A 15537-nucleotide genomic window follows, 5' to 3' on the forward strand; every position below is an offset into this window, starting at 1 on the left:
TATTACTTATGTTGCAGAATCAAGAAATAAAAAACTAAGACAAAGCAAGAGCAAATAAAGTGCTAATGCCATTTATCATACTGCTGCCTGTCAGAGGCAGGTCCCTGTACAGCTCAGTGGCTCCTTAGATAAGAACACAGAGAAGAATATTTAGACAATGCTGTAAAATCTGTGGAGCAAGCAAGGAGAGGATTGGAATGAGGGTTAACACACTTAGCTGTTATCTAACCAGCATGGATGGTATTAACACAGGAGACAAGGAGAAATGGATGTCATGTAGACTGCAGCAGCCTGTACTGACCCAAACTGAACTTCATACTCTTGTTATCATCTCCTGGGTGATTATGCAGGCCAGTCAGATGGAAATTAGCATGGTTTTATTGCTATTCTGCAATTAGGCTTCCATTTGCAGTTAGACCTACAACAGGAAACAGTTTCTACACTGAGGCTTCTGCCCCTGTTTTGCCAAGCTGGGAGACTGCATTTGAACAGGCAGTCGGTGCTGAAAGGTGGCTTGGTTTCTGGAGTTGGGAAGATGGCAGGAGAGGGGAAGGTACCACCTGTCAGGGACCACTTCTTGCATTACTCAGATTTAAAAAGTAGAATCTGGAACTAAACAGCTCTACTCTTGCAGATTGCTGGCAGTTAGACAGTATGAAAATATAAAATATATGTAGCCTATAGCACTGATTTTTTAAAAAATACAGTCCTCTTAATATCTTGCTCTTGCAAATAAACAATACTTTTTTAAACAAAGATTTTAAAATATTGATTATCACTGTCCTTGCCTCCATGAGAATTTATTTGCCGATTCTGAGTCAGAACTTTAATATATTAAGTCTTAGGACTGATAAATTGACATAAGAACTGAAAGACATTATTCTGTATTTCTCTGATGGTGAAACCTGAGCAGGTGAGAGCAGCAGGGTAGAGACGAGATTGATTTACCAACTATGCCATGCTGTGCACATTTAGAAAGTTTTGCTAACAACTTTAAAACTTACATTCTTCAAGGCTTTGTTGTGAGAGAGATTTTAGCATAATATGATAATAAAGGTTTCATTTTAAAGTCATCTATATTGCTTATGGAGGAGAGTGCTTATTTCTTTTAAAAGGCATGAATAGCCTGCCTGTAGTAGCTTAAAACCTTTTTGGCATGACTTGGACTCCAAACACAAAGAGCTGCAAAACAGGTTTCTAACTCTTTAGCTGACACCATTAAAAAAAAAACATTACCATAAATTTTATTGCAGGAACACCTGGGATGCTACTTATGGGTCAAGGCCCTCTTGTCTCCATTGCTGAATTAACACAGGATAAAGAGGCTGCTCTTGCCCAAGAGGATATTACAGCCTAAATATAAGACAAGAAAAGCTCTACCAGATGGGTACAGAGTGATGGAGCACAGGGAAGCAAAGAGGGCATAGATGGACATGCTCTTTGCACTGAATGGACGACCAGCACAGACCTGTCTAATTCCAAACTTAGCTGCAAGGCATTTAATAGCCTGGAAAAGGACAGTAACAGCCAGTTTGCCTAAAGAACAGTAATGTTAAATACTGAAACTCTTTCTGAAGTGACACTGTGAGCATTTCCTTAAAGAAGATGATATTCACATGATTTATATACTCCTGATTATGGCCTTACAATTTTATTTCTCAAATTACATATACATTTAGATTGGGATGGTTTAGCTGTAATCTAAAAGTTGAATGAACATTATACTGTATTACCAAAAAAGTAGTTAATTTACTTATGCTACTAAATTTTTTTAGTGGAAGAACCCTAGAAAATTATACTGGGGAGAAAAAAGATAATTTTTTGAAAAATGAAAAGGTGTTTTTCTTCACTCCAAGTGTGGAGCTGTTTGTAAACTATTCCTAGTAAAAATTTAAAAAAATAATAAAAATAGCTATATTAAGTGCTTTGCATGTACTGTCTGCTACTGTCACAGAAAGTTGATACTGAAAATTTCCCCATCTTGTAATTTCTTTGGACCTGATGGTCTTCAAGGTATTTTCCAATCTAGCTGATTTTGTGATTCTGTGATTCAGTGGTGTGGGGAAGAGAGTAAACTGCTGACTTGTGAAAGCAAGAGGGATTTAAATCTCCCACATATTCAAACACAGCCATCTGACAAATTACTGTTGATAAGAGCTATACTAGCTTATCACAGAGAAGAGTTTCAAGAACATTCCTTTTCTAAATTTACTGACTCTTTGATAAATGAGGCTGAAGGAAGTTATGACCTAGTTCTGCAGGAATGCAGGTGCACTGACCATGTACACTGGAGCTTCTTTGCAACAGTAAGTCTAAATGTTTAGAGAACTATCATAAAATATCAAGAGGAATGAGTTCATTTCAGGTCTGCTGAGTGAGCTCTTAAAATCCTTATACATAGCTCTTATATGTAATGTAGACAGGTCTGTACCTTGGAATAAATGTATCTGTCCTGTAAGGGGAATCCTTATTACATTATACTGTGCGACTGGTACGGAGGAATATTGGAGTCTTCCTCATAAATATGAGAAACAGATCTATCTGCTTTGTTTAGCCATCCACAGGATGCCAGCTGCATGTCCCAGAGATGCAATCTGCAGCACTGTGAGGCAGCAAGGCAGTGTAGGCATGAGAGGGAAAACTCACCCAGGGCCTTATGGAGTGATGACCTCTGTGCTCCTGCAGAGCATTAGCTGGATTTTTGGAGAACGTCTTGGAGCTCTGCCCAAAGGGATATCTCCCCACAGCACCACTCCTTTCTTTCTTCTCTCACCAGAATAAACTCTACTTGTAGGAATAAAGTAACTTCTCCAGAAAGACAATATTTTGCCACGTGAAGAAATGGAGAAGAAATGTAAATAGCTAATTCACAGGAATTATCTACCAACTTTAAGCAGCATCTAGGGCTCTGACTGTGAAACTTAATCTGGGCTGTTTCTCAGGGATTTCTCACAGTAGGAGAAAAGGTAAAAGCACAAAAACTTTATTTTGCAGACAAAAGAAGACAGGACATGGTCTAGAAATTTTAAGATTCAATGCATCAACTATAGTTAGACTCTGTCTAGAAATGTGCAGGGCTCGAAATGTGTGAAGCTGTTGGTAATTCATGTACATGGTGTTTTGTAGAGTGTTTATGTAGCATTTTGCACTAGGTTAGTTAGACCATTCTAACTTGTTGTTAACTAAATATTTTAAAATATAGCTTTCCAACACTGTTTTCTAATAAAATGCTGTCATTGCAAATATTTAATATCAGTCCTTCTGCTCTACTATTTTTAAGCCATGAACGTGCCCAGGAGTGATCAACCAGAGGCTTTGGAAATGGCAGTATAATTCTTATGGTGCCTTCACAGGGGTGGATTGCAAGCTTCCCATAGGAAGTATCTCTCCTTGCACTTATGGCTACCCAAAATGAAAATGTAAATTATTTAACAGACCACACCTTGGTGAGGACAAGAAATTACTTCCTACAAGGAAGTTATGTCCATATCTCGAAGGTGGCATCAATTTTACCACGAGAAAAGAGAAATGTTAGTTTTTTATTCAAATTAGTGATACTTTCAATTTAGAGTTGAGTTTTATCAGATGATTAATGCCAAATTTTCAGGTTTTCAGCACTTCTGTGGGCTCAGCTGTGTTTTTCTTGCTATAAGGAACATTGCAATTAGATCTTAGATTTTTTTTTCCTTTTTTAATTCCCTGATTGACCTCCTCTTCGTACTGAAACTACTCAGTTCATTGAATATTTATTTCACCATGAAAGCTTCATTTTCAGTGATAACAATGGGTCAGTATCTTGTTATGACTTCGTCAAGTTAGATGAGTTAAAGCTCTCCAAAATGTAATTTTTTTTATGCTACTTTCTAAGTATGCATTCAATTAGAAATACAACAGCCAATTTATTTACAGAGAGTATTAGTTAGCCTCATAAAAGAATGCACCTTTCAACTGAAATTAACTTTTAGTAGACCTGACAGATATTAAGCTTGTATCTAAAAATGCTCTAACCCAACAAGGAGTATGCATTTAGTTTGGAAGGCTCTATGGGTTCTGAAAATATTTTGAAAATATCTGTCTCAATGTATGTCTATAGATAGTGAAAAACTTTCCCTAAGGATCTTGAGAAGGCAGATTTTTATATCTGCAAAGAGTAAGGCAGGCATTCAAAAGGAACCAGATCTGAAGGTATTCATGTCACCTATCTGCCTTTGACTACAGAGATTTGTGCATCTGCAATGTCCAAGCCTCATGGGCAATACAGGAAACTTTAATTTTCATCTTTGTTTTTCTCTTCTGACTGTATTGTGTCCAAGTTCAAAATTTCTATGGATGATGTTACAGATGCTCAAAACTCAGTGGCAAAATTCCCAAAGTCTGGCTGAAGACTACAATTTCATCTGATATATGTTCAAACCCTGATTTTTAAATAATAATAATAATAATAATAATAATAATAATAATAATAATAATAATAATAATAATAATAATAATAATAATAATTTAATAAATAATTAATAATTATTTTAAAATAATAATATTTAAATACAACAAATACGTTTTTTTAAATGTAGATGCAAGGGCCTGAATTGTCAGCTTAATTAAGAGTGTGTTTGTGCCCTGGATTTTGGCTTATGACCATGCTCACTCCATGTGCTAATTTGGGAAGTGATATAATAAAAATTCTATCCAGTTTCTCTGCAATGGAATTCAAATGGCATATTTATTGAATCTATCCATTCTTAGTGTTCCCCTGAATTCTAGTATGACAATGATCCTCAAAGTTGCTACTGGTGGATCCTCATCTATAATTTTGGAGAGATGTCTCACCACAGTTTCTTTCTGAGAATGATGTGGTTTTGAAATTCTCAACTATTTAACTTGTACTTTTAAAATATTCAATTTTTGTAATTTCCATTGTTTGCAAACTCCCCAAAAATATGCTGCCAATATTTTCACAAGGATGTTTAAATGACATATAAACACAGCACTTACATGAAAGAAGACTCTATTTTTGTTTATGGATTAGACTTTAAAGAGATGAACATCTGAGATCAGAAGCATGAAATCTTCTTATGAAATTTGTCCTCTCCCCTCTGAAAATTTTATCTGCTGAATAGAAAGAGGCATAGAGTACTTGATACAAAGGGGTTCTTTTTCTCCTCTTTGATTACACATTAAAGGGGGTTTTGAGGTGTTTTTTGTTTTCTTCTTATTGTCTTTAATGTGCACATTCGTCAAGTAAATGTATATAAACGTTTATAAATGGATATAGAAAATATTATGTAGTTTCCATTAAAGTAATATCCACATGTCTCACATTTTGGCACTTGAAAATCTACTCAGAGGTTAAGTATAATCTGCTTGTACAAATTTATCATAGGTAGCCCTTCGTTACCTGGGTTAGCTGATGCAACCAATGCACCAGAAAGTTACCAGGGATTATGACCTTAACATAGAAAAACGGGGGAAAATACTAAAATTAGATTTAAAAGTATGGAGATGATGGGTTTCAAATGTGAGGGAAAGGCAATGCTATGATCTGTGGAGGGCAGACACCCCTGCCTTGCACTGATCCAAAGCACTAATCCCCATCCTTGCTGCATGCTCGGCAGCTCCAAGTCAGCACCGCTGGTGTCTGGGCTCTGCTCCTGGGGCCACACAGGGCAGCCTTGAGAGCACCTCCACCACAAGGACTAAATTCACAGGCAGTTGAGATAAAACTGTATTTCACATAGTCCAAGGTAAACCTGTTTCTTTTCTACCTCATGACAAAAATTTCCCTTCACAAAATCTGAGTACTGCAGTAGGTGTTCCTTCACTCCTGCAACACTACCAGTATCATTCATACCCATGTTATGTCTTTCTAGTTTAAGGAAGAAAAATCATTAAATTCATCATAATCAAGAATATACTCTGGTAAGGACCATATTTTATAGAGCTAAAATAAGAGGTATTTTGAATAAATTATTTTAAGCAGTCTCAGTACTTGAGAATATCCTATTGTCTTTATCATATTTGTTTTCTTTCTCATTTTAGGCATCTACTCTTTACAGAAAAGTGTGTTAGCAGAATAAAGATCAAGGGAACTAGATTAATGCTAATTGTTCCTGATTCTCCTGCAGTCATTGTGGTTATGTCTGTTGCACTAATATTGAAATCATTCTAGTTTAAATTTCAGACATTGCTAATTAACTTTTACTTATCTTGAATACCAGCTAATTTTCTTGAAATATAAGCTTCTTGGCCAGAGCTGTTCCTTTGTACCCTGCACTTGTTGACATATCATATAGACACACCTCTGGTTTCCTCTTACACAGATAATGCTTATTTATTGTCTTCATTTTGAAAAGAGCATAAATTAATGTCCTGTGTTTTACTAGTGTGTAATTCTGCTATTGAGCACAGGTGCTGGAGCTGTGCATTCAAACTCTCAGAACCAGAAGGTGTGTCACATGTTCAGGACTGTGTCTTGTACTTTTTTTTTTTTTTTTGTGAGGGGTGGGGGAGAGAAGGGGGAAAGTGGAGGGGGGAGGTATTGGCCCAGTGCAATAAGATCTGGCACATTTACAGTCCTCCAGAAGCAGTGGTTGAAGGTATGGTTGCTCTTGTCATCTCTGGGGTGCTTTAATTCTAAAACCATCTGCTCTGGTACTTGGGAGCCTCCCCTAACATGACAGGCAAAGCTCCACCATAAATCAAAACTGTAAACAAATGATCAGGTTTTGTGACAATGAAAGAGTAACAGCAATATTCCACAGGGTGAAATAGTAGGAATGGTGCTGTTTGATCTATTAATAGTCTGGGGGAAAACTACAAATTTTTTAGCAGGGAAAAGTTTCACATGTCAAAGACATTTTGGCTAGACAGGGATTAAAAAGGCTTTGAAGCTGTTCTGAAGAACCTGAGTAATCACCATGTGAAGAGAAGCAATGATTATTCAATAATGCAGTCATACACACAAGAAGTAAAATTATTTCATTTTCTTATACACCTTTAGATTCTGAATGTATTAAATCTGTCAGCAACATCTAGAGAGTAACGGTTCAAAATTCCTTGGAAGCAATTTTAAAAGCGAAACTTATGTTTTTAATGAGTAATGAATGATAATTAGAGTTTGATATGGTAAAATGTATTCATTATACTGTCTCCAATACATTAGCTCTGACCTCTCCTCCTCAAATGACTTTAACTATGATAAATTCTGAAGAAGCCACACAGACAGTTGATTTGGACATCTAAAATCACAAAAACTGTAATCACAGGTGCTTTTATCTAAAAAGAAGGAAATTCACCTACTTGCTCTCTCTTAGCAATTGTTCTGACTTAAGGTTTATTTTGTGGAGGTTAATACGAAAAATATAAAGATAGATACAACTGAGAGATTGAGATCAGTAGTAGCTTGGAACATTTTTTTCCCATTTAAAATTGAAACCTGAGATATCTATTTGTAGATCAGAGACTGCTGCTGTGTGATGCAAACCTACAGCTCCTGGCTGCCTGGCTCTAGATCTGAAATTAGGAGCTATCAGCAGTGATCAGGGACTACTGCAGTAGGAACCAACACAGCTCTCAGGCTACACAGTGATTTTAATTTAAAAATGTGTTCCAGTGATGAAGGATCTAATTTCTCTTGTATAATTTCTATCTTCTCCTTAAAGACCCTAAACTGGTCACTGCAACACACATCAGTAGTCAAAAGATAGCGACTTCTGTGTTGAAACTGATTTATATCAGAAGGCTGCATGTGCTCCAGTTCAGGACATTTTTCTATTATTATTTCTTTTCAGCTGAGTCAGAAAAACAAAACTCAGCTCAGACATACTCCTTAATGATAATCCTCACTAAAGACAATCCACAGCGTCCTTTAGTTAACACTAGCATTTCTCACCACATATTCTCTTTCTCTGCTATCAGCATCGTATTGCTTACTCTCTCTCCTCACTAGCATGAAAGGGCCAAGTATGGTCTGGCCCTGAATGAGGTTTAAATACTGTTTAAACATCCAAAAAAGTGATTATGTGAGAGCAGATAGGCTTTTCTACCTTCACGTTTCCCCTAGGAATACATGAAGTCGCTAAATTTGATGTGGAATCATAGCTGAGAGAAGCTCAGCCTTTGTCTCATAATTTTCTCTTTTAGCATCATCACAGCTACTGCTTTCAGACATTCAGGGATGCTCTAAGAGGCACTCCTTATCCATACCTCTTTATTCTTCCTGACACTGCACTGCAGAATAAACCGAGACTTTTGGTCGATTTTTTAACTGGAAAAGAAAATGTTTCTCTTATTTTTAAAATAAGTGCTATAGTTAATTAATGCATTAGAAAATGCAACTAATTTCTAAGTTTTTGAAGTACCAGACAGTATTTTGGTATGTTAAGTGTCTGGCATAAAAGAGAATCTAAGTAGTAGTAAAGAATGAAGCTGCGAATTATAAGGAGTATTGTACATCTCAGTGCAGAGAAAGAACCAGGTCAGAGGAAGGAGTGATTTTCTGGATGCCTAGTAAATGAAATAATGTGGTTTACATCCAGTTAAAAACTATGTCATCTATGGAGGTTTAAATGCTTTTTTAGGCTTCTGCTGATACTTGAGCACTTCCCAGATATAAGTAAATGAAACTCAATATAGATTCTTACAGCAATTTTCAAAGTAGCCTAATGGAGCTAGATATCCAATTCCTATTGACTTTTCCAAGGGGACTTGATTACTTAAGTGCTCTTTTTCCCTTTGAAAGGCCTTCCTCTTAATTATGCTAATTGGTGCTTTTAAATGTTTTCAAAGTCAGAGCTGTACCTAGACGATGCTAATTCTGAACCAGACAAGGTTCATAATGCTAAATTCTAGGAAGCTCCCTCTGACTATGAGGTATTTTTTTTTTCTCTTCTTCCCTGAGGGCAGAAATTAATTACTTGAGTTTGCCAGAGAATCTGCTGAGGGCTGTTACCTACAGGAACTGAAAAGGAAAAGGCATTAATCAGTGATGCTACCTCGTGACTATTTCCATTGGCTGATGAAAGTATTTACACCCAACAGTATCTTGCCTCTGTCCTGAAACTGATAAAAAAAATTAAAAATGCAGCACTATCAGTAAATATGAGAAGTACAGTTGATCTGGAAGGTGTTGCAGCATTTTATATACTGTGGTTGAAACATCACTTTATATAATTTTTTCAAAAGTTCATGATTAGGATAATCTCTGCCAACCAAAATAGAAATGAGAAACTGTAAACACGGTCTTATCTACAAGTCAGAGGAATGTATTTTTGGGGTTTTCCTTTTCAGACATACATTTTCTCTTCCAAGTATAAATCTCTAAATAAATTTACTTTATAGATTTTCTTTACATGGGCATTATTATAGCAATTGTTAAGAATTGCTAGCAGTTAGCAGTAGCTAACTGCTACTGTTTAAGCTCAGTGATAAGCCATATATCTTACTGAGGGAATGATTTGTCTGACCTTCAGTTATACAACAGATCTAGACACTGAATACCAAGCTCATCTCAAATACTAGTATCTTGGCCAGAAATGTTTGCTAGAAATTGTAAAATTATTGTATTGGTATTTTGGTAGTAGAATTTTTGTAGAAATATTATAGAGACTTCTACTGATTGGCACAATGTAGACATTTATTTTTGTACCTTAGTTTTACTAGCAGTATGAATTCTTTAGGAACCATGATGTTTCAGTAGGATTGAGTGAGTTGTAAAGGAGAAACCAATTCACATATATCTCTCAGTTAAAGAATGGAGTCATCCACCTTTCCTGGATAGCAATGGAAATGCATGAAAAGTGAGAAAAATGGAAATATACCGGCTGAGAATAAGTGGCTTTTAGAACACTCGAAGGCAGGAGATTTTCTCCTAAAAAGCATATCAGTTACAGTTCTTTAAAATAACTTATTTGTTTCAGTTTTGCACCTGAAACGATCTTGAGCTGATCCTGAACCTTATGATTGTATTACTTTACATGAGGTTTAGATGGACTTTTTCAAATTTTGTCTCCTCTCTGCTAGAGATTTTCTTAGGTTTTTATTCTATGTTCTTTAATATTTGTGATTTAGTTCCCTACTATAGGAATTAAATCTGCCTTACAAAGGACCATGCTGCTGTTGGGGAAATGTAGTGTAATCTCAGAAAAACAGTAGTGCATAGAGGACTGGTATTAACTCAGCTAGGCTTCTTTTTTTGTTTTTCCTGGTTTTCTCTACTTTCATTTTAAATAGCTGGGAGCCACAAATATAAAATAATCCCACTTGATTAATACTATCTATCCAGGCAAAATCAAGGAGATTTTCATATGCTTTCTTGTCTGTTGGCAAGGTAAAACATCCTACTCAGTACTGCCGTCGTATGACAATGCAGATTTCTTTTATTTATGTTTTTGATCAAATTCCCTGTCCTGCACAGAGTGGATCATCAGGGTCATGGCCAGACCTTACTCTGCCATTACCCAACCCTTCAGCTGAGCTTTCTCTGGAGGACAGCATGGCAGAAAGCATGGAGCTGAGCATGGGAGCAGCCATGGTTCAGCAGGTCCACTCTAGGTGCTAAATTCCTACAGACTTTTCCCAACTGAATTGGAAGAGCTGAGACATTCACTTTAAATCTACCCCCTACTTTTGCAGGCATTCTGTGCAATAAAATTTCCCCCAGTTCATATTTGGATTCATCAAAATGGATTCTGACTGAAATGGAGAGAGAATAACCTTCAGGAGGTGATTCAGTCTGTCAGGTCCCAGCTTACAAAAGGCGGACCCCCAACAATTTTTCTAAAAATAAAACTCTGCCATAAAAAGATAAAAATCTGTCAGGATTATTTTCTTTTGGCAGTTCTCCCTGTATACCCAAGAAAGATTCCCAATCTCCCAAGCAAGCTGTTTAACAGGCAAAACTGGGCACACAAATAGATTTCTATGCTTCTTTTTTCCTCAATCTTGATTTTTGTGAAGCATTGTGTTTATGTAATTCATTCAGGTTGTGTTTTTCAGCTGCATATTTTTTTCCTGCATTGTTGCTTGGGAGTTGTTTTGTTGTTTTTTTCAAATATCTGAGAGAGTAGCTAATTCTGCTATCTCTGGCACACACAGACTCGTTTATCAAGATGAAAGGAAAGATTAAATGAACAATTTAGAAAATACTTACTGAAGCATGTTTTGAAAATTAATTCTGGTTTGTAAGTTATGTTTAGTTCTTTGAATCTTTTCTACTGTAAAAAGAAACATGTGAAAAGCTCTGAATATGTAATTACTATTATAATGATTTAGTCTTAGAATGTCAAAAAGCTTTCCAAGCATTAATTAATGGAAAGAATCGAATGATGTTGCATTGTTGCTGCAGTGCTATTAGGTGAAGATTTTTTTTCTTTTTAGTGACTTAATGGATCTCATAAATTATCTAATTAGACCTGTAATATGCAATTCAAAACCACTTGATTTCAATGCAGAATTGCAATTCTTATCATAAGAAATTGTATATAAAAACAAATACCCCAGAGACAATACTTAATGTGCTGCATAAATTCCAACAGTTTAATGTTCTTTTTATTCTTGGAATTGTATGAAGAAGATAATGTCTTTTAAGCAGATTTGTGGGGGCTTCTAGAACTTGTTTTTTTAGTATAATATACAATTTTCATGGTGGTGTCAGTATTACTTAAAAGTAACTCTTTTTATGCTTTGTTTTGCAGGTTGGCTTCATGAGCTAGGAAAACGAATTGAATCTCCTTATTATGAGAATAATACTCTAGGAGGCCCATCAATCAGAAGTGCCTATATAGCTGCCCTGTATTTCACCCTCAGCAGCCTCACCAGTGTTGGCTTTGGAAATGTTTCGGCCAATACTGATGCTGAAAAGATCTTCTCCATTTGCACAATGCTGATTGGGGGTAGGTACAATTCAGTGTCATGTAACACATTTTCAAGGAGTAGGAAAAAGTCAAATAAAAGCTGAAATTTTGCTAAGTTTCTTAAAAGAAATCCCAAACAAACACAGAGGAAAGCTTAATAAATTCGATTTAAAATGGCAAAAGAAGAAAAAAACTTTGTTTGGTTTACCCTAGATAAACTCTCATAGGCAGACATATTTCTAACCTTTTGTTTTCTTATGGTGATGAAAGACAGTGTCCTCTCTTTCTCTTTCTGCTGGCTTAGTTGTTCTGGAAATACTAGTAGATATTTCTCTGGGGCTAGTCAGTAAAGCCCTGGGTGTCAGTTTTGCAGGATAAATTCTCCTGGGCAACAATAAATTGGAAATTTGACACTTGAAAGCCAGGGAACATGATTTACCCGTAAACTATATGTTTGCAACATTATGTGGTAAAAGAATTGTTCAATGAAATATTTTCATTTTCCTCATTCCTGAAAATGAGAGGAAATAATGTAAGTAATCATCCAAGAATGATATAATTTTGTTTTTGACAATGTCACAAAATGCAAACAGTTCATTAATTTCTTTTGGCGATTGCATAAAATTATAGTTTTAAAATACACTGTGGTCTCTGTTCTTTGGGGCTTTTACTACCTAAAATCTTGGAATGAAGGAAGGAGTTTTCATTTCTATCAAGAAATCAAGAGATCTCCTGTGTAAGGCAGTGATGAATATTTAATTCACTTTAATATGACAGTTTTCATAAATATAATAAAGTAGAATATAGCAGCATCCTATATATTTATTGAGTTCAGTTATTAAAATTTCACTTATATTTCTTGTAGTATGCTTGTATAAATTGAATAAATTGTGAAGAATTAGTCATCTGAGTGGATTAAGAGGGAACTGATGATCGAAATTTGAAGATGCTTATAGGCAAGCAGGAAGGAGAATGGCTTTATACCTGTGAGGGTCCAGTGAACAAGATATGCCCAGATAAAAAAAGGCAGAGCAGGCTGATCTGCAGGTATTTTATTAAGGAATTATATTTTAGATACTACTGAGGAAAATCAAGGAAACTGGAAGGAGTTAGAATGATGCTGTGAAGATTGGTGAGCCTGTCTTAGAAAACTCCGTTAGGCATAAAGTGCCAATCTGTATGCCCAAGGGCATTAAACCTCTTCATTTCTTAAAACCTGTTTTAGTGCATAGTTTTGGCTGATATTTAATTTTAGAATTCCCTAATGGAAACTGATGTTCTGAGAAAATTGGTGTAAGTTTTTCAGACTTTTTGACTAAGCCATTAGTTTATGAAATTTCAGGTGTAATGGACACAGAGAGTAAATTTATCAGTAGTTTTTCTGTATCTCTTTTATGTGTGACACTACGAAGTGGAAAAATTAAGTAAATTTACTTAAATCTCAAAAAAGTTGAAGACAGAAAAAAAGTGTAAACTTAACAAGTAAATAGCATATAGAATACCTTTTTAATATTTACTGGGCTCTCCGCATTAATTTTTATTTTGCATAAATTTGAAATTTACATTTTTAACAAGTCATATTCTGAAGATAAAAGATGTTGTTCAATACAGTATGTCTTCCTAAAGCTGGAAAGAAAATTTACTTATTAAAATGTAACCAAAATTCCTAGGATATCCAGCATCTGTAAAATATTAGTCAGATCTGCCCACCAGCAGGTGATCATATTATGTTCTGTCTTGTAATCTCCAGGTTCTTTCAGCAAAGAATATGTATTTTTGTATTTAAGAGATTGGAGGCCCACTGTAGCAGCTCCAGTCCTATCTGGGATAGGAGGTGTTCCTCTCTTCCCTAAGCAACTAAAATGTTATTTAAAATATCTATTAAAATAAAGGCCTCTTTCTGAAATACAGTTCCTAGAAGTTTTGAACTTGCCCTACTTGAGTTTAGACAGAAGCATAATAGATTTCTTACAGAAAGTAGGGTAAGCGGTTTGATTATTTGATAAAGAATTTGAATGCCTGTCACAGCCAAGAATAGCTTGTCATTATGTGAAGCAGTTGCCTTCCAATGTATATAGGCAACGACAGATTCTACCATAATAATAAGATTCTAGATGATATTTGTGCCTCTAACAACATCAGTGAGATCTCCACTGTCCAGCTCCTAACCTTGGAGTCTGATGAGGGACTTAGTTCTCATGTGAGTATTAAATTCTCATTCATACACTACCTCATGCCTTATCCCTCCCCCTGTTTAAACTGATTATTGCATCCTTAAAGAGGTTAAACTATTTCTTTAACCTATTTATCTGTGTTTGGCTGAATTGTTTCAGACCTAGCTGTCATATTTCTAATATAATATCCTGTATTACACCAGTCCCTCTCATTTTGTTGCTCTAGCTTCTAACATCAATGACTTAGCTATTCACTGCACCATCATGGACAACACCTAGTTGAAGTAGCTGATTATTTTTAGAAATAAATTTCCAGTTAGGCTTACTGTTCTTACTACATCCATAATCCCTTTTTTTCCTGCTATTTCTACACTGCAGTTCTTTATCTGTTTTTTGCACTCCCTTCATAATAAGGGCATAGATATTGTTACTAGCTCCTTACCATTTTTCTCAGCCTGTAAAAGTTTTCTAACACTCCAAACTACAGAATTTTCTAACTCTTTCTACCATTTAAAAGTGCATCCCTTCCTCCTCCTGCTCCCCCTTGTCTCTTCTCACATTGGACTACCGTAAAGTGATGTACAAGGTCAACAGCTTGTTTGTCTTGTTTATAAACCAATTCTGTTGTCACTCTGAAAAGTCTGTCTGCTTTCTTACAAGCACTATAGAGAGATGTCCCTTTAGAGATATAATCAAGATTTTTAGTATTTTTTTAATACACAATTTGTAGATGTGTATATTCTATACATCAAATCAATATTGCATGACAGATAATTTAGCAGTGATTTTTCCAATTCAAATAAGAAAACACATTTCTGGACATACAAACCCAAATGACCTATATCTGTAAATATTTCTTCAATTTTGCTTCTGTTCTTTTTATTCCTAATCCAATAACTAATTGCAGACAAACTCCAGGATGTCAGAACGATTTTAACCATATTTGACCCTGTCAAGCAACATAAGAAATCAGATTGTCTCTTCGAATGTTTCTTTTAACGTGAATTTCTGCTTTACAATGGGGCTTTTTTCTGACTTTTAAAAAAATATCTCCCCCAGAATATGATACATTTTTAGCTGTTATTTACAAGCTTGTTCCGCTACACATGGTCTCTATTAGTAACTGTTTTTGTTTATGAGTTCTCTGAAATCTATTACATTCTGTGTGATTTCCCACTGACCATTTGAGTCTAGTTTTCATACTGAATATTAGTATCTCATTATTTTCTGAATATGCCTGCCTACATGTGTTCCTTCCCATGCTTTTCACAAAGACAGGACAAGTGGGAATGATTCAAACTGAAATTTAGCATAGATATTGGGAGAAATTCTTTACTATGAGGGTGGTGAGGCACAGGAAGATGTTGCTCAGAGAAGTTGTGGATGCCTTATTCCTGGAAGTGTTCAAGGCTGGATGAGGCTTTGAGCTACCTGGTCAATTGAAAGGCATCCCTGCCCATAGCAGGATGATTGGAACTAGATGAACTTTAAGGTTCCTTCCAACCCAAACCATT

General features: G+C 35.6%; 1 protein-coding gene across 2 annotated transcripts in view; it reads left to right on the forward strand.

The window, feature by feature from the left end:
* The window catches only part of KCNH8 (potassium voltage-gated channel subfamily H member 8), a 173195-nt gene that overhangs the window by 118354 nt on the left and 39304 nt on the right, over window positions 1–15537 (forward strand). For both annotated transcript variants that reach the window (XM_088164006.1, XM_014883348.2), the window contains exon 8: window positions 11691–11888. In XM_088164006.1, coding sequence (XP_088020132.1) covers window positions 11691–11888 — 198 coding nt within the window. The remainder of the gene's footprint in view (window positions 1–11690; window positions 11889–15537) is intronic.

Source organism: Sturnus vulgaris, chromosome 1 (genome assembly GCF_052056855.1).
Source record: "Sturnus vulgaris isolate bStuVul1 chromosome 1, bStuVul1.hap1, whole genome shotgun sequence".
NCBI lineage: Eukaryota > Metazoa > Chordata > Aves > Passeriformes > Sturnidae > Sturnus > Sturnus vulgaris.